The sequence below is a fragment of the Diadema setosum genome, chromosome 15 (assembly GCF_964275005.1).
Source record: "Diadema setosum chromosome 15, eeDiaSeto1, whole genome shotgun sequence".
NCBI lineage: Eukaryota > Metazoa > Echinodermata > Echinoidea > Diadematoida > Diadematidae > Diadema > Diadema setosum.
In genome coordinates, this window is record NC_092699.1 from 21,492,171 (window position 1) to 21,519,467 (window position 27,297).

General features: G+C 37.6%; 1 protein-coding gene across 1 annotated transcript in view; it reads right to left on the reverse strand.

Moving 5' to 3' along the window:
• LOC140238590 (basement membrane-specific heparan sulfate proteoglycan core protein-like) overlaps positions 1 to 27,297 on the reverse strand; it is a 232,048-nt gene that overhangs the window by 139,499 nt on the left and 65,252 nt on the right. Inside the window, exons 2-5 of the mRNA XM_072318491.1 lie at positions 22,268 to 22,562; positions 20,356 to 20,465; positions 17,989 to 18,047; positions 7,349 to 7,506 (exon numbers count right to left, since the gene is read on the reverse strand). Of these exons, the coding sequence (XP_072174592.1) occupies positions 7,349 to 7,506; positions 17,989 to 18,047; positions 20,356 to 20,465; positions 22,268 to 22,562 (622 nt within the window). The remainder of the gene's footprint in view (positions 1 to 7,348; positions 7,507 to 17,988; positions 18,048 to 20,355; positions 20,466 to 22,267; positions 22,563 to 27,297) is intronic.

Below are 27,297 nucleotides of genomic sequence, written 5' to 3' on the forward strand. Positions count from 1 at the left end.
TAGTTTGAAATGCTTGTCTAAGCTCATAGAATGACATTTCACTCCTTAATTCAAAGAGCATGGGGTGAATTCCTTCTTCAAAGAATCTAAATAAATTTCTGCACTCCTCAGGAAGCAATTAACCACTTCAATCTATAAATAATTACACATAGATACTCACTCAAAGTTACAGTCTGGCAGTTTTGGAGCGAATGTTTGCAAAACAAGAGAGCTTAGAAAGATTGTATTCAGATAAGAGTTCTCCAAATGGACATAATCTCCATAGTCTATTTACATGGCACATGAGCAAACATGATTGGTCTCTAATAACCACTGAATTAGGAAGTATTCACTTTGTTAGGGTAAATCTACTTCAAGGGTTGACTAACATTAACAATTCAATCACCGATAGTGATTCCCACACATAAAATTGACTTGTCATCCCCTCCCCCACAAAAAAAAAAGAAAAAAAAAAGGAGAGATATTCTAGATACTCTCTAGGCTTGTGTACTGCATTGTGCACATCTAGATATTTCTGTTAGAAGTGAATACAAATCTTTGAGATGTTTATTTGAACAAGTTTCATTTCTTTGGACACACATCTCTTGCAGAAAAACTTCACACTAAAGTGAATATGTTCACATTCAGTCACAGATAGACAGCCTCCTAAAATGAAAAGCAAAAATCCTGAATGGAAGGAAAATTAGACAAAAGAAGGAAAACTAGACAAAATAAGCCCAAACTGATGTACAAAAATGACATATATGTGAAATCATAATCATTAATGGCAAGACATCCTCTTGGCTGTGTCTGGCACAGAAGTGGGATCTGCTTTACTTCTGGCAATACATGTGTTCAGGCTCCGTAATATGGTAAGCCATTGCTTTTCTATGCCACCAGGATGTGCTTTATCATCAACCCATGAACTGCTGAGGAGCCACTCAATTTTTTTTAAGTTATTAAGAAACATTTTATTTCCAGTGTTCATGTCATGTTGTACACAATTTTTAAAAGGATAAATCAAAAATCTTCAGAAATGAAATTTCCTTTTGATGGATTTCAAATACTATTAAAATATTTCATGCCATAATGTCAAATTTTATATTGAAAAATACAATTTTCTCCCAAAAATGAAAAATACAATTTCCCCCCAGAATGAAAAATATATATTTTCAAATCTTATTGAAAAGTTTTACAAATTTGCTACCTACTTTGGTAGACTAGGAAACTGCAGAAATTTGTAGATATTTATCTCTTTTCATTGCTAAGATATTTGCATAACTGTGAATCCTGTCTGTAAAGTCCATGAAGTCCTACAAAATAATTTTTCTGTGGTACTTTGTGCAAAAATGAACATTTGATACCATTTGTACCTGTGAAATATCATTTTCATGATGAAACTCTCTATTTCTGCATTACTTTGATAAAAATATATACATTCCAGTGAAATATGAGTTTTCATCAAAATACCAGCCGATATTATCACGAAGGTACAAAATGTACCTTTTGGGCCACTTTACTGACCCTCAGCAGTTATGCATTTAGGCATCCATCTAGAAGAATCCCTTGGAAAGCACCGCATCAGAACATTCCTCACATTAGGTATGTATCCATTACAAGGAGTCAATAGTCTTGTGCACTTTAAAGTTTGTGTAAACTTGGCTTTATTTTGCTTTATTCTGGAATCTACTGAAGTGCTGATCACATCTAGGCATTGGATACTACTGATGCTGAATTGACACGCTCTACCAAATCTGACACTCACTTCACTCACTCTGAGTTGCAAGACTACTGTAAAACCAGACAATTTGTGGCATGATAGAACAAAGTGGTGCCAACAGCCTTTTTTGCTGCATGAAATTTTCACAAATTGCCACTGGCATTTAACTCTTTATGTGCCATGGTGGAAACCCCCTGTGTGCCACGTTATTCCGAGACACGAAGGTAGTCATGCTTTGAGAAAGAATTATGTTTTTCCAATTTGTATGACCTCTACAAATTTCTGTTAAGATGGACATAATAGTAGGCAAAGTTCAAGAGGAATGCCAAGCTTAGTTTCGATATAAATTGTATAACGAATCTATTTTTCAATTTCTCTTTCGAATAACCAGTTGCTACATTACTGTAAAGGCATGACTTTTGCACATAAAACCGTGACTGAAACTTAGAATGTACGAGCAAATCTAGTCAGGAACACCACTTGATAGTCAATCACTACATAGAATGCAAGCCGTATATGAGAGGAACAAAAGCACGAAAAACGCTTTCATTGTGCCGCGGGATTAGCAGTGATTAGCGATTTATGGATCGGTTTTGGCGGCTTTGTTTGTTGAGCAGAATATGCGAAGTTGGCACGCCGTCGACTGAGCCGGACGTGCGAACGTGGCACATTATACAAATGATGCACGGGATAGAGTGTGTTAGTGAAGGTGCGGCGCGCTCGAGAGTATTGACAATGGCGCGAGGCGCAGCCGAGTGCATGTTTGCAACCGTTGTCAATACTCGAGAGAGCGCCGCACCTTCACTAACGCCACGAAATTATCCTGTGCATCATTTGTTTTACAAAATGGGTCGAAAACTAACAGCATTATTCACGTACCTTTGTGGGACAATACCAGTCAGCTACATGTAGCACTCGCTCAAAAGTCAAGATGTCCGAAGATGTTCGTCCCAAACATTTACGCACGTCGCACTCGGAAATCCCGCACATAAGTACTGTACGTACGTATAAGAGTATACGTACGCCACGTACTGTTATGCACAAGAAAGGCCGCCGGCTGTTGTGGCAGCCCGCGGCCCGAACTAAAAGTTGTTTACAGGATTGACAGCGCGTATAGTAGCGCGTGACGCACTTGTAACAACTGCTTGAGTGCGCACTGCTAGTGTAAACATTGTGACGTACGTCAGGCCAGGGAGGTGGAAGAGAGACTCTTCTCAGTGCATACCTGAAGAAATTAATGCACGCACACGTGACTCATTTCAGCGCTTCCAATTGGCTACATTCTTGAACCCATTTTATAAAAAGAGTTAATGCAGTATGTAGACAAGAACTTTTGCAAATTTTGACTCTTTGCAAAATTTGTGAAAGTTTAATGCACACAAAAATTTTGGCCTTTACAGTATTGCACCAGATACTCCATGCTGCATAACGACTGGAACTTGAACTCTTTCACACTACAAAGGTAGAAAGGGTAGACATAATTTTGGCATGATTCACTGCATTTCCACTTCGCAAACAGGACATTTGAAGCCTAATCTGCATCCAGGGAGGTTTTTGCAACTGGTGTAGATTGTTGTAACATGGTCTCAACCACATCACAAGGTGGTCCTCATTGGATAATACTTCCTGGTCACGTTGAGCATGATGTGGTATGCTTGCAAGCATTTATATTATACTAGAAGCAGTCTTCAAACATTCTATGCCAGTGGCAAGGCACTGTATGCTAATTCAAAACTGCGCCTGTATGCACCCAGGAACAAGATATAAATTTTGTCTTTTTTTTTATAATAATATATGCTGAAACATCTTGGTAAATCTCTAAAGATGATAAAACTGAACAGAATGTTGATGCAAACAGGACCAATTGAGAAAAATTATACCATAATTATGGTCTACACAATTGTCTCAATGTTCTTTGACAGCATACTAACCATACATTTTTGAGTGCATGAAACGTTCATGAAGTTGAATGCCATGAATATCCTTGATTTGCATCATTTTCTAGAACAAGTGTGATTAAAGTTGACAGACTAATAACCTTTGGAACTGTCTGGCCTACCAAAGTGCATGCTGCACACCCAGTAAGCTGTACACTGTCTATCAGCATGTCTAAATATGGAGGTTACACCGCTCTTTGGGGAGTTCGAGGATAGATGTAATCTATGGTATCTACACAATTTCAGGAGTTACTGAAACAAACCAAATCATTAGCTAAGAACAATTCTGACTGGATGCAACGGCCCTCAGAGTCTTTACTTCTCAATGCAATATAATTTCAACATCATCCTCGAGTCCAACAACATTCTTGTCTAAATTTCACCACTTGTCACAATGAGAGTAATAAATATGCTATTGGCAATTTTCTTCCATTTTATAAACAACCAAATGGCTGAGGTTCCTTTAACCCATATGTGCTGATCTCCTGGACATCCCATGGTTCGTACAAATGCTGCTAACACCAATATATGGGATAATCCATAGCAGAAATGGTTTGTATTTTATTGAGCTTATTAAGGCCTGTGAACTCTGACCTGACATCCCACAGTCCTTTGCCTCACTTCCTGTCACTGTTGTTTAGATTGGTATTCACCTTTTGAGGTTTACAGCTAACAGAATAGGTCTACATCTATGTGAGATCGCACACTGCCATATGCGTAGGCCTATATACTTCACTATAGTCCCACCCATAGGGTTTATGAGTAAGACCACAGTAGGCAACAGCCATCAGTTTTCATTCAATATATCTTTATAGGCCTACTGGTAAGCATTATACTCCATGAGTTATATACCATTTGAAAGCTTACATTATGAAGACTTCATGATTGATGAATGTTTTTCTGTATAAGACTGAATATTTTTCCAGTAGTAGTGATTTCTTTTGAATGAGCAATATGATTATTCATAAACATGTAATTCATATATCATATGGTGTCACGTAATTTAGCACATGATGCTGATTTACATCTTATATGAAAGACCACTTCTCTTACAGTTGATACATAGTTTTCCATAGTTTTCATCTCATAAGTGTCAAAGACAGCAGCTTGAATTTTAGACAGCACAGTTTAGTGAACGTGTATGAAATAGCCTCCAACAGCTAGGTACCGATAGGTACCAACAGCTATGTATAAACTGCATTTCGCCACCAGTGGATATGGGTTAAAATTGGAAATAAAGTAAGATGTTTGAAGGATTTACAGATTCAAGTATCTTTGTGATACAACAGTGACACCGGTCCTAACACATATCCAAGTTGGATGAGGTGATGTTAAATACTCACAAGTCTCTCAGTGATCTGTACAAGTAACTATTTCTTCTTTTTCTTTTTACATGAAATCTTCCACACACACACACACACACACACACACACACATTCTGTTTGCATCAAGTTATTATTGTTGTGATAGTTGAATATAATGATTGCAAAAGGTAAAATGGTTGTCAATGATACATCACTCAAAAACAAGGTTTGCATTATTACAATATATTTTTTTCTTGTGATGGAATCATTGGGAGAGTCGTGAGGTAAAGATATCATAACTTATCTCATCTGATTTGTTCAACCTGTGGTTGCAACCAATGTTACTATTCTGTATGAGTATGTTAAAGAACTATATGTTCCTTAACATGACTTTCTAATTACATGTGAAAATCAAATTTGGGCAAGTGTTTTTGAACAATGAGAACAAATGCTTGCCAGAATTGAGCAAGCAAAAAGTTTTGAAGACACTTTTTTTTTTCACTTATTCCCCCCCCCAAACATCCACAACCTCAACCATACAAAAGCCCAAGTTAGTGATGCAATGCACTTCATATTTCATTTCAGCAACTTTCCAACACTTTTGTGAAGAAACCCAAATGCAATGCAAGGGCAACACTTGATCGGACCAGGATTGTTAGTCCATTGTGTTTAAGTGTGCAAATCAATGTTTGCTGTTTATTCCAATGATTGTGTTTTTATTAAACACATGATTTCTTGTATTATTTCCTTCTACTTTAGACTTTCTTTTCAGGCAAGTAAAATTAATGTTCAAGCAAGTGTTATGCAGCAAAATTGAAATCTGCTTGCCCGACCGAGCAAGTGGTTATGTAGCACCCTGGCTGAATGGGACTGTCAAATTTACTCTAATTTTGATCTGTGTATCCTGTTCCCTGTTAAATCCAAATTCCCTTGCAAACTTCAGTTTTTTCTAAGAGCAATGTTATAGTTCCTCCTTGATGTTGTTATCTCAAGTTATTGATAAGCATAACACAGATATATTACTTAAAGAAGAACAATTTTAGTACATAAATTAGTGTTACTGCTTTGGTTTCCTGATCAGACATGAACTGACACAGTCCTCATCCCTCCTGACATCACAATGGGAGTTCTGTGTTGTATGTTATTACCCTTTTTTTCTCCTCTAGCTATTCTCTCTGGCTGCTATTACAGTTTTTTTTAATGCATTCCTAATTTCCAGTGAAGTAATCACCATAGGGGTTAAAGAAAGACAGAAAAGCAAAGATACATACTACTAAAGTATACTACTACTTTAACCAAATGTTAAACAAAATTGTAAATGACAACATTGCTGACTAAATATTAGTGTGCATTGAGGAAATTGTACCACAGTGTCACATAATTATTCTATCTCATGTCATAAGACATCTATGTCACACAAAGTGTTTGATGTCTATCAGCAAAATCTTTCACCCAATTTACCTTGAGGTCATATGGCAAGGCCTAATAAATATGGTCTGTTTAGGTCAGAGAGAAAAGTAAACATCAAAAGGATGACAATTTTAGACATGTGTGATATAAACAGTCAGCATATCATGACAAGCTGCTAAGAGATGTGATGATTCACACCTGTCTGTTCCAGTATCTTTCAGAGGAGATACACAATGAACACTATTCATGACTGAGTAATATAGATTTCAGAGAATATTTCTGTTTATGTGTTCATAATATATCGATATGAATCATATGCAGTCCTCTCATTTTTTTTTTCAAACAGTTCAAGAAAAGATACAGTATGTGAATCACATGGAACGTCAATGCTGCTAATCAGAACTGAAGTCACTCCCAAGTTCACTTTTCTTGTTTATGTTGAAGTGAACATAAAAATTAGATTTTGAATCAAAGGAATCACATGCAAGTTTGCCCTAATCAAGAGAAAAACTCTCAAATCAATTGGCAGAATAAAAAACAAAAACAAACAAACAAACTAACATGTATTTACAAAACATGGTGATTTAGCTCAACCTTCAGTGCCATGCATAAAGTTGCACAAATCACTTTAAGATTGATTTTATTCCTTTTCTTAATCAATAGTGTCTGAGTGTAAGTCTAATTTTTTCAGATGTATTTTGTGGATTATACTTGTTAATCCTAGACAAGTTTGATTCATCATGTTATTGCTAAAAGTTTATTCTTCAGACCACAGTGACAATCAGATCATACTATAAATTTGTTTCATGTATTATTTTTTTTTTGTTTACTTTACTAAGAATGTTTTGATGTTGCAGGTCACATATTCATTACATTGTAGTACATATCTTTGAACACTGAATTGACACTGCATCATGAGGAAAAAAGGTTTTGTGTAACACTCAAAGTCGAATAAAAATGCAACTGTTCCCCAGTGTTGGTTACATGAATTGACTCACCTGGAAGGGGTGCAAAGTCAAGTTCATCAGGGTTGACATTGTAGTTGCCAATTTGAGCACTCCTTACAGCAGTGTCCAAGACCCTATATAGAGCACTCTCACTGTAGAATCCAATACTTCCTAAGTCAAATTGTATAACAGCATCACCACTGCGATTCCTGTAATAATGAAGAAAGAAATTCAATGCTTGCAGTTTCTTATGATGATCACATAGGAAATTAAAATTTTTGACTACCACATATGTGACCCTGCACCACAAAACCAACAAAAAGTCGCCAGACATAGATTTTTAGTTAAGGCCAGATTCTGAAAGAGCAGACTCTAAGCTTTAAAATGATGTATAACTCAAATTCACATGGACTCTCCTAACCTACCTAAATACTGGAAAGAAAGCACACACTCTGGAAAAGTGTGAACTGACAGAAGAGGCTCTGAAGTACAGGGTCTATTCAAGCGCTTAATCTTTCACCAAGCTGCGCTAGCTGTGCGATGAAAGGGACAAAACACAGGATGTCAATACACCGGAGCAACAACAATGAAGGGATTATCAGATTAAGCTGAAATTGAGCATGTTCTATTAACACATTCTGTCCATGATTAATGCTAACTTTCAAAGCAGTAGTGTCATCCTTTCAAAACTTATTAGACTTGAAAGTGAAGAGTGTGCAAAGGATTCCAAGACATTAAAAGTGGCCTCTAAGACAAATCTGATCATTCTACTCTTCCCCAAAAAAGGGTTGTAGAAAAACTGCGGAAAACACACTTTCCCATTTGTGTTATGATCCCAAACTTAAGAATAATGTAAAAGAAGGATAGCTCTTTCAGAAAATATGAAAAACTCAAGATTGACTTGGATGAACCATTTCACCTTTTTTGAGTCCTCACTTAAAATCAAGGGGTGCGACTTTTTGTTTGTTTTGTGGTGCACGGTCACATATGTGAAATACTTCATTTACTTTAAAATAGAAAGCATACACTGAGTTCTTACTCATTGAAATGCACAAGTTCACAGAGAGAGTATCACTTGATGATGATATGAGTCATCCACCAAACTTTAACCACTTCTTCAATGGCCCTGAAAGCAAATGGAACATAATATTTTCCTTACCTGGGAAGGTATCTACACACAAAAGATATGGTGCATGTTAACATCATCACCAGTGGTAACTATAATCTATGAACACTTGGACAAATAGCTCTCTGTTAACCATGATGAGCTCATTTGTACATTGCTAATCAACAGGTGCATTCAAATAATGATCTATGGTGAAATACCACAGTATTTCGTGCTGTAATTCGTAATGTGAATGCAAATACAATATGCCATACACCACATAGTACATTGTATACCGTGCTCTGTGTGTGTGTGTGTGTGTGTGGGGGGGGGGGGGGTATTCGCACTTGACACGAAATATGCATGTCAGATTGAGTGTGAATCATGTCACTAAAAACTAAGACCCCATATACAGTGAGTGAAAAGGCCAGGCTCAGCCGTGGCCGAGCTGAGCCTTCATTTCACTGTAAATGCAAACTGGGCCAAATGCAGTACCAAAATCGGCCACGCATTTGGCCAAGCTCTAGAGGTAGTCTCCGCTGCGGCCGAGCCCGGCCTTTTCTCACTGTAAATGTAAACTGGGCCAAATGCTGTAACAAGTTGTGACCGGCGCGCTCACAATAATAGTCTGCTTGTTTGTTTATAAGCAGAACGCCACTATAACAAAATATTGAAAGGTTTGAAATAAAAGCTCGGGTCGAGCCCTCCACTGTAAATGGACAAAATTGTGGGGCCGTATACTGCAATTGAGGCCGGGCTCAGCCCGGGCTTGGCCTGGGCTTGGCCCAGCCCCGCACTGTAAATGGGGTCTTACTGTACAGCAGTTTTTCTCATATGCCTTATACACTTCTGTTTGCATTATGTGAATATTTCGCCAACTGCCGATCATGATAAATTGTTGACCAAACTGTGCATGCCACAACTGTATGAAAATAATGATCCTTGCCCCTGCGTTTGAGCACTGTTGTAATGTGTTTTCAAATACAGGATATGAAATCTCAAGATTATTTGTTCCAGCATTCAGACACTCGCCATAGTGCAAATTATCGTGCAATTTCTCAAACAATTGCTATAATTCAAAAATAATCACAAGATTTCTTGGGATTTGGATTGTGATGCTCATCGCCCTATTCAAAATTGTGGGATATTCATGTTCACACTGGCAAAAATTTTGAGATTTGGACCTCCTCAATTTGCATCAGTGTGGATGCCATTAAAGGGATGGTACAGTATCGGTGGAGATGAGATTTGGGCTTTTAACTTTTTGTGAGATACCAAGAAAACACTTATGATATAGTACAGAAAATACCATTTTAAGAGGAATTCAAAGTTTATTTGATGAAAATCGGGTTTACAATGACTGAGACATCCAAAAACAAAGTAAAACAAAGCGATCGTAATAAAGTGTGGGTCCCACACTCTATCAGAATCGCTCTTTTTGGATATCTCAGCTATATCAAAACCAATTTTCATCAAATAAACGTTGAATTCCTCATAGAATTACATGTTCTTTCATATTTCATAAGAGGTTTCTCACTATCTCACTAAAAAATGTTAGAAACCTGAAATTAGGTCTCAACCAAAACTATATGATCCTTTAACATTCATGTTGTAATGGTAAGACTGGTGCTATTTACTAGCTGAAACCTTTGAGGGCATTAGCAACATCACCAGCATTCCTTCACGATACCAGACAGTAGTCTGACCCACCTGACCTTGCAAAAATGTTCCAGTGTTTTGAATTTGCTGCATTTTATTGAATTTGGGCACTGCAGTAAGGGCTGCCTACAGGATAAAACTACGTGGGTTTCCTCCCACGCTGCATAATTTATACTGATCTTCAGGTAATTGATCAATTCAATTCATACCATTGAGCAACCATGTCAGGAACAAAAGTCTAAGGAGGTCACCATGACAGCTCCACACAGGAGTGACCTAGATCCTTGACAGTGACACATATGTGAAGCAGCAAGCTATGAATATGAAGATAATTGAGTACTTCATACTAGAATGTCAGGTCCAGCGGTAGACAGATTAATCAGGTCAGCATGTTTGCAGTGCAACCTGTAACTTAACAAACCACTGAATTTGAACAATATATCTACAAATGCAAATCTAATCCACTTGAAAAAGGCATCAAATCTATACCTTAAGTTGAAAATTATGCCAATTATTGTGTCAGGCACATATATTCTGAAACTAAGGTGTTAAGTTAATGGATAAACCAGTGCCTTTATTTTCAGTTTCAGCTGAAATTGAAAGTTAACCTTCTTTCTGCTTACACTCAATTTCATCACATTGAAGTTTATTGTATGAACTTTCTTTCATGGACCAACACCCATCATTATGCTTTCTCCTTCCCTCCATAATATTCAGCCAACTTTCAACATCTTTGAACACTTGTTGGGGACAGGTGTCATACATTCTTCCTACCATGTTTCTGGTCTCACATACATGTACCTCCACAGGAGAACAAGCCTGAGCAAATAGGCACAACCACTGTACACATTTTGTCCACTCTGTGGCTGACAATGTATGCTTTATGGGAAATTCTGTCCTGATATTATGTTGCTTTGTATGAAAACAGTCAAATCAAAGAAACAGATCAGTAAAAATTTGGGGAAAAATCAGACAAACTAGAGAAAAAAGTTATGAACAGTACAAGTTTTGGGAGTAAGACAAATTGACAACTCTGTGTGATTAGATAGATGTTGAGCAGGTCTCCAATCAGTTTGTAAAAACAAAAAAACAAAAAAATCACCACTTTCATTTTTACCCCAAGAATTTCTGCATTTTTTAACTGCTCTTGGTATATATGATTAGCATAAAACATTTGTGCATGATGCCTTCCTCGGCAGATAATTTGGCAGTACCCAAATATGTTAGACAAATGAAAATTAGTGAAATTTGTGCACAAAAAGGACAGAGAGATATATATCATTGCACATCACACACAGTTGCCACTTTGTCTCACCCTCAAAACTTACAATTCATAACAATTTTAAGTGTCAGCTTTTCCCCACGTTTTTACAAATTTATTTCTCAGATTTTCTGTTTTCATAGAAAGTGACATGAATGAAAGTGGAATGGACCTTTTCCCTTTCAGATGCAGCTCCTGTGCTTCTCCTCTTTCTACTAAGTCTATGTTGTAAATTGACATTAAAGCCTGAACCTTATTGAATTGTGCATAAGCTGCAGTAAAACATTTTGCTTTATAAGTCAAAAACAGTACACCAGGTAAACATCAATATCTGACCTAGTCATGGACATTAGTTATCTTCTCTGGATATGAATATTCTATTACACGACAGTGTCCTTAGTCATTAAAACCACCACAATGTTCCTTTCATTTGCATGTTACTGTAACAGGTAAAATTTAGGTGGTGCAAAAATGAAAGCACACAAATATGTTTGCTTGTAATATGCAACACTATTTAATGTTTTCGTTTTGTGGAATTAAAAAAAAAAAAAAAAAGAAGTGTAATTCATCTTACCCTGCCAAGCACAAGAAATTGTTGGTATGACAATTTCCACTTTAAAGGGATGGTACAGTATTGGTGGAGATGAGTATTGGGCTTTTAAGTTTCTGCGAGATAACAAGAAAACACTAATGAAATAGTACAGAGCATACCATTTTAAGAGGAATTCAAAGTTTATTTGATGAAAATCGGGTTTGGAATGACTGAAACATCCAAAAACAAAGTAACACAAAGCAATCATAATAAAATGTGGGTCCCACACTTTATTAGAATCGCTTTGTTTTGGATATCTCAGCCATTTCAAAACCAATTTTCATCAAATAAACATTGAATTCCTCATGGAATTACATGCTCTTTCATATTTCATACGAGGTTTCTCATTATCTCACCAAAAAATGTTAGAAACCTGAAATTAGGTCTCAACCAAAACTATATGATCCCTTTAACAGTACTTGAGCAAGTTTTTAGCTTTAATCTACTTTTTATTGTGCACGTTTGTCAATAGGTTTCACATAGGGTGTCAATAAAGCATTTATATCAACTGCATTGAATTTAGAATACACACTGTGGCATGCTATTACTCTCATAAGGGATGAAACAGAATTTGTTAACCTGTGAAATATGAACAAATCATACTCAATACTCAAGTTATATCATGTTTATAAAACTGTACCATTACAATTTCATGAACACATATTGTGCAACTTCAGCCACCAGATATTCAATTGACTTGGTAACTAAAGAATGACAAACAACTATTTTCTATATTTCAGTTGTTCTACATTGTCCTTGGTGGGATCAGAAGGTGAAGTACATTAAAACTGACTTGCACTATCTGCTCAGAAAAGTGAAGGGCAATGACTTACTTTTTGTATACCCTTCTCACCTCCATTTTCATGCAGTATCAAATGTGACCCGCTACAACAAAAGGATCTTAAAGTCACTGACGGCTGAGCCGAGAAAATCGAGTTTGAAGTCATATCATCAAAATTGGTCAAAACAATCAGATTTCTGTTTTTGGCATAATTTTGTAGTCTAATGTTTTGTCTATGATCTGCCGAAATTTCGAAGCTAAATGATGAAAGGAAAAGCAGGAAATCAGCGTTTTTCTGGGCCATGATTTTCCGACTATCAACGTAACAGAAACGTGTCCGAAGATTTGGATTTAGCGCCGCAGCTAGACTCCGCCCCTAGCAACGAGGGAGTGATCTTATTGGTCAGTGCATGGCATCCTGATTACTGATTGGTCGTGCATAGACCGCTGGCACTAAGCTTGAATGAACATTGCGGAGGTCGCTAGGAGCATACCTTCTATTGTGAAGTGGTGAAAACTGTCTCGCCTCCCCTTGATCACTATAGCGTCGGAAGGAAAACTTTGCATGTGTTTTTCTCGAAACTGATTTCCACAACCACTTGACATGCGCTGATAAAATCATCGATATCTCCGCAACCGAGTATTTTTATGAGTTGTGTTATATATGAAATTAAAGTAGAAGAGCATGAGAATAATGTCATGTCATTTTCAGAAAATTGTCCTCCCCGACTTTCGGATCCTTTTGTTGTAGCGGGTCACAAATACCTTTACCTGCATTTTCAAGCCATCTAAAGAGGAAAATGAATAGTTGTTCATTCAGTGACAAATCAAATGTACGATTCTTCTAAACTTATGGAATTGTGAAGTCCAGCTGTATCTCACATGTGGAGGATTACATTGCTAGCATGTTTCAGATGTTAGCAGTAACTAGCAACAATACTGCAGTATTAAGCACTGGCAAAGGCATATCAAGCAAGCTGCTTGTACCATGCAGAAAATTTGTGTGTCTAATCAATTCACAAATTTCTCAATCCTACGACTGATTTCAAGCTTTGATTCATGAAGCACCATGTGATTAGGCACCTATTATGAATCAAATAAATTCAATTACACAATAGTGATATCAATCAAAGAAAGATGGCACGAAGGAAAGCCCTAGAGCATAGACAAACCTGTGGGCATCATCTCTGAATAAAGTCTGCCACAAAAAGACCATTTGCAATGTAAATATATTCTGGCTTGTTTGAGCCATGCTCCAATAATTTGTTGTTTGCACAGATTCACTGTAATAGTGACAGTGGGCTGACTCAACAGCCTTCTCAATAACTATAAAATGTACTGGGATAAAAATCACTGATACCAACAAGAGCCGATGAGGAAAATCTCATTTGCTGAGTTCAGAGGATATTGTCCATGAATGAAAGGGAAATACTGAAGGAAAATATAGAATTGTGAAGCTTTTTAATACAAATCTTTCTTCAATAGACAGTGGCATGACGGAACCCTTTTGAAGGAGTGTGCTGTTTTTAATTGTCTGATTTTTTTTTTTTGTAATGTAAATAAAAAGGGTGATACAAAAAGTGCCAATTCACATGTCACATACCTCTATGAACAAGAGACCCGCAGGTCTAGCGCTCACCTGAGTATCGCAAGTTCATCTTTCACGCAGTCACTAATCTAAATTATTCACAGCTCTACCAAAATTTGACCAGGCATTCTCAAGTAGAAGATGAAACTGTACAATAAGGGCCCAAATTTTTAAAGATTCCCTAATTTGGGGGGATTGGGGTCCCTTGGGGCCCTCTGGGTGGGGCATGGTGCCCATTTTTATAAATTGAGATCCTGACCCCCTAGGGATGCTACCTGCCAAGTTTGACGAAAATACATCATGAGGTTTTCAGGAAGAAGATGAAAATGTACAATTCAGGTCCCCATTTGGACCTTCCCAACCAACCCCCCCCCCCCCCTGCCCCCTAGAGAGGCACCCCTTGATCTCCTATGAACAAACTTGAAAATACAGTCATTAATGTACTCACTCATAGTATTATCTTACCTCTATAACTTCTGATTCTAGAGAAGATTTTTAAAGATCCTTCATTTTGGGGGTTTGGCCCCCCCCCCCCTGGGGCCCCCTGGGTGGGGTATGGTGCCCATTTTAAGAAATTGAGATCCTAACCCCCTAGGGATGCTACCTGCCAAGTTTGGTGAAAATGGGTCATGGGGTTCTCAAGAAGAAGATAAAAATGTACAATTTAGGCCCCATTAGGACCCCTCCCCACCCCCCTCCCCTGGGTCCTACGGGGGGCACCCCTGATTCTGCCATGAACAAACTTGAAACTACAGTCATCAATGTACAAACTCATAGTATTAACTTAGCTCTATCACTTCTGGTTCTGGAGAAGAAGATTTTTACAGATTCCTTAATTTTGGGGCGTTTGGGCCCCCTGGGGGCCCCCTGGGTGGGGCATGGTGCCCATTTTAACAAATTGAGTTCCTAACCCCCTAGGGATGCTACCTGCCAAGTTTGGTGAAAATGGGTCATGGGGTTCTCAAGACGAAGATGAAAATGTACGATTTAGGCCCCATTAGAACCCTTCCCCACCCCCCTCCCCTGGGTCCCAAGGGGGGCACCCCTGATTTTGCCATGAACAAACTTTAAACTACAGTCATCAATGTACTAATTCATAGTATTAACTTAGCTCTATCACTTCTGGTTCTAGAGAAGAAGATTTTTACAGATTCCTTAATTTTGGGGGTTTGGGCCCCCCTGGGGGGCCCCTGGGTGGGGCATGGTACCCATTTTAACAAATTGAGTTCCTAACCCCCTAGGGATGCTACCTGCCAAGTTTGATGAAAATTGGTCTTGGGGTTTTCAAGAAGAAGATGAAAATGTAAAAAGTTTACGCACGACGCACAACGGACGACGCACAACGGACGACGCACGACGCACGACGCACGACGCACGACGGACGACGCACGACGGATGCCGGATGAAGGGCGATCGCAATAGCTCACTTGAGCCTTTGGCTCAGGTGAGCTAAAAAGCAGCCATGGAAACCAAGTTGGGCACGGAGTCCATTTGTAAATACAAACATTTTATTATCCTGACAAAAATACCTACTAAGTTTGGTGAAAATTTGACCATGAATTTTCAAGAAGCAAAATGTAAAATTGGGCCTCAACTTGGATCCCCCAGCGGGGTGGAGGGGTACCCCAAGATCCCCCATGAACAAACTTATAGCTGTACACAATTCGTTAGTGGGATTCTTGAATATGTCCAGACTGAGCCAGCCTCTCCACTCCATGGTGTCGGCATGCTACCAACTCTTTATCACTGATCTCTATGTAAGTACACACACAGGAAAAGAATCTGGACTATGGTTAACCATTACCAATGAATGTATGCTTCCATGCACATATTCACTGACTGGTGTTATTTGTGGTTTTCTAATGTACCCTGGTGGGCAGCGAATGAATCAGGCCACCCATGATTTCCTACACTGCACTACTGAGTCTTCAAAACTGCAGTCACTATTGTACTTACTCATAGCCCTTACTACGCTCTATCGCTTCTGGTACTGGAGAAGACAATTTTTAAAGATTCCTTTAATTGGAGGCTTTTGGGCCACTTAGAGGTGCTACCTTCTATAAATGAACTCTGCTGACCTTGTCGACAATAGTGTCCCCCCCCCCCCCCATACACATTCTATCCATCCTGCTATTCAGTGGAGCTTGGCCTCATTTCAGGTTGTCCTTCAAGCATAACATTTGTCAGCTCACTTGTGACAAACTGGCAGCTATCAATTTGATTTTTTTTTTCTTCACTTCAATTTCTTATATCTTGGTAGTGAAGGTGATGGAGCATGGCATCAAGAATACTGTCAATCAATACATGCAATACTAACCAAGATACAATATCTGTGCTAAATTCAGCTTCAGGATTTTATTTCGCAGGTCAGCTCTTATACCAGGAGGCCACACACTTGAGTTTTTTCCCAAATACTTTCTGAGAAAGAAAATGCTACTTCAAGTTCTTCACTTTTCCACTTGTATAACCAAACAGTTCCTCCAGGGATGATCATCACCATGCCTCTGGCAGTATTGCTATGTCCTTGATAGGAGGACTGAGCTGGCTTTTAGACCTATGTTGAAATGCTAAATGCACTAGAAGTGACTCTAATCTTTGTATCACCCCAACTCACTCTTGTCATTGCATCCAACTGATGTAAGAGAGATGATAACAGCTAAGAGGACAGAACAACATGTACAAGTAATGGCACCAGTGGCACCCAGGATATTTCATACCTAATATGTTGTTATGAAATACAACTTACAAACTAGAGTATAGCACTGTAGAAATGTTCACGTGCAGGAAACTTTTGCAAATTTTGCAAGGAGCAAAAATTCGTGAAAGCAAAATGCATGTGAAAGGTTATGTCTACACAATGCATTGAATGCCAGTGGAAATTTACAAAAAGTTTCATGCCGTGAATGTTTCTGGTGTTACAGTATTAGAATTGTGTAGGACCTACTATTAATTTTCCTTCAAGAGGTTGATAACACAAGCTTTATTAACGATGATTTAAAAAAAAACTGTCTAGGGATCAAAACAGATGTTGCTCTCTACAGAGTTGATGACATGATGGGTAATGGCGATAGAAGCATCAAGCATGCAAATATCAAGTGAAGACATTAACTCTTTATGTGCCATGTTCGCACGTCCGGCTCAGTCGACGGCGTGCCAACTTCGCATATTCTGCTCAACAAACAAAGCCGCCAAAACCGATCGATAAATCGCTAATCCCGCGGTACAATCAAAGCGTTTCTCGCGCTTTTGTTCCTCTCACATACGGCTTGCATTCTATGTGGTGATTGACTATCAAGCGGTGTTCACAACTAGATTTGCATGTACATTCTAAGTTTATGTCACTATTTTATGTGCAAAAGTAATGTGCCTACTGGTAATTCAAAAGAAAAAATTGAAAACAGAATTGTTATACATTCTATATGGAAGCAAAGTTTGGCATTCCTCTTTAACTTTGCTCACTATTATGTCCAGCTGAACAGAAATTTGCAGAAGTTATACAAATTGGAAAAACAGAATTCTTTTTCAAAGCACGACTACCTTCGTGTCTCAGAATAACGTGGCACACAGGGGGTTTCCACCATGGCACATAAGAGTTAAAAATGTTTCTCTGTACCATGGAAAACCACAAATGATGTGTGTATTCTAGATAAAATGAAGTAAGTTTCATATCACTAATCACACACAACAAACAAAGATTATACTCACAGGAACTGCAGGACAGTCACAAACTGTTCACCTGGAAGGTCAAGGTAGAGATCTTCAACCTGAGAACAGATATTAGAAATGTAAAGCCTCATTATTTATCCATCAGCAAAGGATTGCAAAAGGTTGTAACAAAAGATCAAATGAATAAATAAATGAATAAATTGGTAAATTAATATACATATATACATACACACCAAATGGAGAATTGTGAGGCCAAGACATCACTATAATCTTCATTTTATATAGGTTGTTGCAATGGATATTACTGTTTTGTAAAAAGAAATTGAAACTTATTCATAGCTTTTGGATCTTAAGTCTAATAATAATGGAATTTTTATTGACCTGTTTACTATTGACCTGTTTATTGTACTTTGTTACAGTTTTCTTAAGTATGGTATAGCTTTTTCACTTTTAATGCATGACATTGAAAATTCATTACATATTTGTAAGCCATAAAAATTTAGTGCTCCTGAATACTGCAAACATTTGAAACACAACAGATATGACTAGACATATACATTACAATTACCAATAGCCCCTTCACATCAAGCAAATAAAGTGCAATTAAAAGTGCTTTCACTTAAATGTGACTTGATGTAAATGCTCCAATGGCTGGAATATTTGGAAGTGGAATAAAAAAGCCTTCTATGTGTGAGGTCTGGGTCATATAGCATGTTCACATCAAGCTAAGGGCTGTAAGCTGCAAAGGATAGCATAAACCACTCTTTCTATGACCTCGCAAGTTTTTACAATTGCATTGGCACTTTTTGTGATGCACGTTTTGGGTGTCATAAATCCAACCATATGCACTTCATACACAAATCAATTGAATAAAATAACAAATAACAAATAAAGTAGTCAAATTTCCTTAAAAAACAATGCAAATAAAAAGCACACAGCAAATATAAACAGCCAAAGTAGAAGTTAACTCACTATCTTAACTAGAATTATCACTGAATGTGATTAATACCCCCGCCCCTAGTGTTGCTTTATAGTATGTGATGTCATGAGGGCAATGACGTTAATACCAAGTTTGTGCACTTGTCAAATTGGAAACAGAATAATTTTAGTTTACTGTACAATTACACAGTTGATACCGAGTTCCACAAGGTTTGGGTAAAAAGTGTGGTTACTATGGCAATGTATTGTCTGATACAAACACAAGGGACATTTTGCATAATTACACTTAAAGACCATCATACACACCATATCTGACCTTCATCGCTTGAATGGTTTATTTTGATACAAAAATGAGTGGTTACAATGGCAACACATTTTCCTTATACTAACACATTGGTGTCTTGCAAAACTACACTTCTAGATCATGATACATACTAAATTTGACTTTAGTTGCTTGACTGGAAAAGTTATTCGATCTGCAAGGTTTTGGTAAAATTGTGGTTACCATGGCAATGGTTTGTGTGACAAACACAAAAATTATGTGTTCCACATCTATACCTCAGGGCCATAATGCCTACCAAATTTGGTTTCAATTGCTTGAAAACTGTGGAAGAAGTTCACTCCAAAGGATTTACAAAAAAAAAAAAATGTGGTTACCATGGCAACGCATTGTCCGATACAAATACAAAGGACATTTCGCAAAACTACACTTAAAGAGCATCATACACACCAAATTTCACCTTCATAGATTAAATGGTTCAATTTGATACAAAAATGAGTGGTTACCATGGCAACACATTTTTCTTATATTAACACATTAGTGTCTTGCATAACTACACCTCCCGATCATCATACATACTAAATTTGACCTTAATTGCTTGAATGATGTGTAAGTTATTCAATCCACAAGGTTTTGGTAAATTTATGGTTACCATGGCAATGCTTTGTCTGACAAACACAAAATTATGTGTTCCACATCTATGCCTCAAGGCCATAATGCCTACCAAATTTGATTTCAATTGCTTCAAAACTGTGGAAGTTGTTAACTCCACAAGATTTTGAAGAAAACATGCGGTTACCATGGCAACGCTTTGTCAAGTACAAACACAAAGAGTGTCTTGCACAACTACACCTATAGATCATCATGGATACCAATTTTGAAATTGATTGCTTAAATACTATGGAAGTTATTCAATCCACAAGGATTTGGTAAAATCATGGTTACCATGGCAACGCATTGTCCGACAAACACAAAAAACATGTCTTGCACATTTATACCTCAATATCACCAGTTATCCTAAGTTTCATTTAAATTGCTTCAAAACTGTAGAAGGAGTTCGCGACGCAAGATTTTGCAACAGACTGACCGACCGCCCGCCCGACCGACCGCCCGACCAACATCATGGTGATTCCTATATACCCCCTTCACACTACGTGTGGCGGGGTATAATAATCATAATTACTTACCGCTAGCCTAACATTTTCTGAAATGGTCTGAAACTGTGGAGAGTTGCGGCTATTCAGCTCAGGCAGGTATTGCACATTTGTGAGAGTGAAGCCTGACCTGTAGTATGCAACTGAAAAAAACAAAGAAACAAAGAAACAAAGAAACAAAGAATGAAAATCTAACATATCTGTAATGGATAAACCAAAGCAACAAGAAACAAATTTCACTTTTGCAGGGGAAGTTACCATTGCATTAAAATCATAACTTTCCATCAATAATGTGAAAATCACTTTTTCAACCACGACTTCATCCACACATTGTTTGCAATCAATGACAAGACTTGTGATTTCTGCAGTCAAAGCTTTATCACAAGTTATTGAATACTCAGTGAGGATGAAGCATAATCCCATGCTTGTTGTTTACTGAATTGGCACAGGCCACAAACCAACAATAAATCCTTATGAAATTTTCTTCAGAATTTTGAGTTAACTGAACAATAACAAGGGTATTATTTGTATGGACTTATACCTACAATGTAAGTTCAACCGCCATAAGACTAGCCTACTATGTAAGTTAGCTAATTCTTGGCTTAGTTAAAGGGATCGTATAGTTTTGGTTGAGACCTAATTTCAGGTTTCTAACATTTTTGGGTGAGATAATGAGAAACCTCTTATGAAATATGAAAGAGCATGTAATTACATGAGGAATTCAATGTTTATTTGACAAAAATTGGTTTTGAAATGGCTGAGATATCCAAAACAGAGCAATTCTAATAAAGTGTGGGACCCACACTTTTTTTTTTACGATCACTTTGTTTTACTTTGTTTATGGATGTTTCAGTCATTCCAAAACCGATTTTCATCAAATAAACTTTGAATCCCTCTTAGAATGGTATGCTATGTACTATTTCATAAGTGTTTTCTTGGTATCCAACAAAAAGTTAAAAGCCCAATTCTCATCTCCACCAATACTGTACCATCCCTTTAAAATAAGTCACTGTCAACCCACAAAATCCACTGCCACTGCCCTTACAGGTCTTCAATGCCTCTAGACTTCATTTGTTTAGTTGATATCTGATTACCCTCTGGGCTTTCCTAGCAATTTTAGCTTAAGTCTATAAGTGAACTTTAGAAAGACTGAAAGGATGGGATAATGCAAAGTCTGACATAAGAGACCATCAGAGAGAGACTATGGGTAAAAGTCTTGGTACCACCAAGAAACAATAGGTGGTACAAAAATTGGCTTCTTGCACTAAGCTCTCCAAAGATTAGAAACAGAGCTGACTTTTCATATACACCTCATTTCAATGACTGACAATGACTTGTAGACCCTTGGTGGGCTACAGAACCCACTTAAATATCTAGAATATGTTACCCTATGCATCATTCCTCCTATATCAGCCTAAAATCACATATTGTCTGTATCCTTCCACAGATAATGCTGATTACATTCTCCTTTCTCATTGATGCCAGACTCCATGTTTGACAAAACAAAAGAATATACACCAAAATCAAATTATTTGCACTAGGAGGAAATAAACTTCAATAATGGAGCCACTCTCCGACTGCACAATGACAACCTTTATGCCCCACATCTTTAGCTCTTTCCTTCTTCATTTAGGACAAGCCCCAAAGTACATGTATCTTCATTCCTGCTTTGAACTACTTGGGACCCCTTTTCTCTGCAGAAATGTTTCTTTGTACTCTACTTTGGTGTAACCATTACGGAGAAAAGAATATTTTGGGCTACGTTTGGTTAAATTCCTAAATTGGGTTTGAAAAGGATGAAAATGCATGATGTTTATGCCCAGCAGTCAACAGACAAAGAGAAATCACACTAGCTCAACTGAAAGGTAGATTAGTCATGGTGAAAGATGAAACAGGAGGGAAACTCATGAAAGTTTGAGAAGACAAAGAATGTAATAGGCTCTACCTGATAATGGCGGTAGTGTGCCACTTCCTGACCCGCCCTCCAGATCTTCATCATCAGTGGGCGTAGGATCTGTGAATACCAGGCGGGGTGTCGACACAACTGGGGCAGAGTTGGTAGACTCTGGAAGTGTGTTGCCAGTAGGAGCTGCTTCTCCCTCCCCACTGCTGCCAGGCTGGTCTGCTTGAACAGCATGCCTTGTGCTGCTAGCTGCTGGAACATTTGCTGGCCTATCCTCAGCTGGGGTAGTCTCTATATACAGGTCAACATCACCACCAACTGGGAGGTAGCCTTCATCCTATAAAGGGACAAAATGAGGAGTGAAATGGAAAGACAATCAGCAGGGGTGTATCCAGGATTTTTTCTGGGGGGGGGGGGTCGTAATCAAAATTTTTGGACCTTTACCTTTGCGAGGGAGCGGAGCGACCGAGCGGGGGGAGGGTGTGGGAGGGGGGTGTCCCCCCTCCCACGGTACGGAGTTTTTGAATTTTATATTTTAAAATGGGGCCATTTGGTGCATACAAAAGTGACTTTTTCGGCATGGCAGTGCAGCTTAGAAATAAGGTATGGCATATTAAAACTAAGTTACGAAATCTACGAGGTTTTTGACAATTTGCAGGAACACCACCTGGTCACTTTTTTTTCCTGTTGTATATAGGGTAAAAAGCCCTCAAAAAAACAAAAATGTATTTTACAAAAAGTGGACCTTTTGAAAATTTGGGGGGTCGTACGACCCTGCCGACCCCCCCTTGCATACACCCATGATCAGTCAAGTAATACTGAAGAGCTACACATTATTGACAAGTAATCAGCAACATAGAAGAATCCCTAGCCATTCATATTTTTTTTTTCAATTTTTCATTCAGTTGATAAACACTGTGGACTTTAGTTACATCACGTCAACAAACACTGCCATCCCTAAAATGTCTTCTTTTACAGGTCAATCACCCTTTCGTCACTATACATCCATGTTGCACATGCTGTAACCATTGAATGCTCTAATATTTTGACATCTCTTTGCTTAATTCAAGGTCTGTTGCAGTGTATCTTCAGAATTTCTCCTTTTTTTTTTCATATTGGACAGAACTGATTAAAATGAAAGAGATGTATAAAATATCATGTACAACATGTATATATCTTCAACTCTGATATAACCTGGGCTAGTCTGATTTCATAATTCAGCTGTTCAAAAAGAAGCATTTGATAATCGGTAGGGGTGATTAAGACCAAGAAAAGAATTGAAAGAAGAAAGCCCAGCAAAATTCTATATGGCTTTATCCAACATTAACCTTTCTTTCATCAGCTTATGACATGAAACTATGTGGTACCTTGAAAAAGTCCATGAATTCATTACACACTGTTTCCCTTGCACTTTGCTGAATTAACCAGACTGTGAGAAACATTATCAAGTCTGCCCATGACTCGCCCTGGTGGCAGAAAGTATGGCAGATATCCGTAAGACAAATAAGACTGCATGCCTGAAATATCCTCCACATAAATATCAACACAGACGCCCTCCTGATCTGAATCAATTTATGCTCATTAGAGGTAAATGTTTCACAGCCCAGCCTCAGGGTTCAGAGTCAGGGATTGTATAGGTCAAATCTGGGTCATTCAAATGAGTTTCTTTTACACAGACACACCCACTCATTTGTTGGATGGTGTGGCTTACTTGGCATAAAAGCAGATCAACTAACCCTAACCTATACAACAATTACATTTACAGTGAAGAACTAGTGTTGTGTCAACTATGGCATATCCAATTTGGTACTCTTACTGCTCTCAGGAAATACTGAGCCAACAAGCAACTCTACAACATTCAATGAATTAATCAACCTTACAAACAATGCTATGTCCCATAAACGAGTGAAGACTTGTTTTCATTTTCTTTTTGTTTTGTTTTTTTCTTCAACAACAAATCGCTGTTGTTTCTGTGCCAATATTGAGGAGATTTTATGTACAAAGTCTTAAACACAAAGTTCTGCTCAAATAAGTAATTTTACGAAGCCATAGCCAAAACTGAAATATGACAAGGGGGCACCCCTGATTAACAAACTTGAAACAACAGTCATTAATGCACTAACTCATAGTATTAACTTAGCTCCATCACTTCTGGTTCTAGAGAAGATTTTTATAGATTCCTTAATTTTGGTGGGTTTGGGCCACCATGGGGGCCCCCAGGTTGGACATGGTGCCCATTTGAACAAATTGAGATCCTATCCCCTAGTCATGCTACCTGCCAAGTTTGGTGAAAATCGGTCATGGTGTTTTCAAGAAGAAGATGAAAATGTAGAAAGTGTAAGCACAACGCACAATGCATGACACAAGAGTGCAATACATCAGCAATTGTATAGCAAGCTACACATGTACACTGAATGTACATGGCATGTGTGAATGAAAACATAAATGTGTGCATGCACATTATTGACCCAGTTTCATTACCGGTCCTGTACTTTCTTCAAATTAAAAGTACAAGCACACATGCTGTCATTCTTCATATCACATGCTTGTGCAAGTTATTCCTCAAATCACACATTCAAGAAAGAATAATGATGAAAAATCTAAGTTATGATTCCCCCTCCATAATAACTACATATTGCCCCCCCCCCCAAAAAAAAAAGAATAAATAAATATAAAAAAAAAATGAATGGATACTCTTTTTCACACAACTTTTATTTTAAAGTTTGATACATCTCACACCAACATTTTGAGCTCAAATGCTCAATTTTTCATCCCACTACAGCTGAACACATTTGATTATTCTTCAATATTCCAACATGGATATTGCATTATGTGATTCATACAAATGCACCTGTCAAACTACAAGTAAAACACAAAAATGTCATAAACATGCAAAAAATGCATAAATACAAATGAAATTTGTTATAAAAATTCAGAGTAGTAACAAAAGTTGCACTGGAATAAATTCCTATCACAAAAATTGGAATGCAGCTTATGTGGTATGTTATAGTTATATATATAGTATGTTATTTAACTTCATGTTAACTTGAATTTAAAGGGTATGTACAGTTCTGGTCGAGGTGAAGATTTAGCTTTTAACGTTTTGTGAGATATTCAGAAACCACTCTATGACATGTGAAAGAGCATGCAGTTCTAAGGGGTATCAAAAGTTTATTCGATGAAAATCGGTTTTGAAATGGCTGAAATATCCAAAAACAAGGTGAAACAAAGAGATACTAATAAAGTTGGGGCATGTCGCCTTTTATTATTAGCACTTTCTTGGATATCTCAGCCATTTGAAAACCAATTTTCATCAAATAAACGTTGAATCCTTCTTAAAATTACATGCTCTTTCATATTTCATAAGAGGCTTTTCATTATCTCACTTAGGAATGTTCAAAACATGAATCCTTACTTCAACCAGTACTGTACAGTCCCTTTAATCCAACTAGGGATAAACTTTACAATTGCCTACATGTTTGTGATACAACACATTTCACATATGTTTAGGGAACAATAACTGTGCTGATTTGCCATGAAATCTTTGCTAAGAATTTGTAACTGCCGTGGCACTGGTGAACAAAATTTAAGGTGCTTTGCCAAAAATGCCTGTCAAAGCTAGTCTATAGGACAACTGAGAAAAAAAAAAGTAAAAGAGATTATCTTGTTCTATTGCCTCTAGTGTAGACAGTTTAATCTACACTGTCCCTATCTCTCTCTCCTCTACTTTTTCTCCTTAGCTCTTACTTCTCTTGTTCTTGAATGGACTGCACAAGAGAGCCTGCAAAGCATGACTTGAAGTTTCTACTTAATTTCATCACAGAAAATGCAACTCTTAATTCCTTGATTCACAAAAGGCTTTGTAACAATTTCCATGATTCTGTGGTAAATGTTCCATGAAGTTTTGACAATTGATGTTTCCTTCAAATTGTGATTGATAAATGAAGCATAACGTTCAGAGTAGTAAGATCTTGTGATTCATTTCATTCTTATGTAGGATTTCCCATGACTCACAGAAGCTTACATTCTATTTCATTGTGTCTAAACTATATCGCATATAGACAAAAGTATGTAGTTTATCTACTAAGGTATTGAGAGAATGACCCACAGAAGAGAGAGCAGTAGAAATTGTAATGATAGGTCATGAGAGATTACCATAGTGTCTGTGCTTTTAAAATGCTTAAAGCACACACACACACACAAACACACACACAGATATGAAAAAGAAAAGAAAAAGAAAGAATCAGGGATACCTGGCTCAACTTGTCAGTCAATCTGAATCAGTATGATATGCCTATCAGTTTTGTGAATTAACAATCATTTTGAATGGCATGAAAAAAAGGTAAAGTTGCCTGACCAATGGAAACTGTCATTCTGTTCTTATCAATGTCAGGTGCAAGTTTGACATGATACAACGCTGTCTTTGAAAAAAAAAAAATAAAAAAAAAATAAAAAATCAAAAAATCCACATCTGCAGAACTATAGATAAGCCACTGTTATCAAATTATTCTTGCTTCCCCATTTTTTATATCACCATCAGTCCAGTGCATTGTGAAAGCACATAAAAAAATAGTATTGATGTGTGGTCAGCACACAAGGAGAACTATTTCCTGTTCATTTATGTCTGCAATAGAACAGTTTGCTTTAAATTCAACATACATACATCACATGGTCTCCTAAAAGAGAGCTTTGCTGATTGGCAGAAAGCAGCTATTTGGTGCAAAGAGGGTCAATAAAGGCAACTATACAACTGCAGGTCTGCAATTTAATGCTTTTTCTTAGGAGCTTGGCTCCAGCTCATTCTGCAAACAAAGAAGCAAAAAGGCCTTGAAGACAAGCTAGTTCTACATTAGTGTCATTCTCATAGCATTAAAAGTATTAAAAGTTGCAAAAAGATCACCCGACCTAAATTTTGAAATTTTTCTCAGTGAGAACAGAAATATGCTTTATTTTGTGAGATTGGCCAGCCATCAAAATGGCAGTACTTTGCACACACACACACACACAAAAAAAAAATGGCAAAAAGATGTGAAGTTGTGCAGTGTGAATGGTGACTGCAAAAATTTTTGATA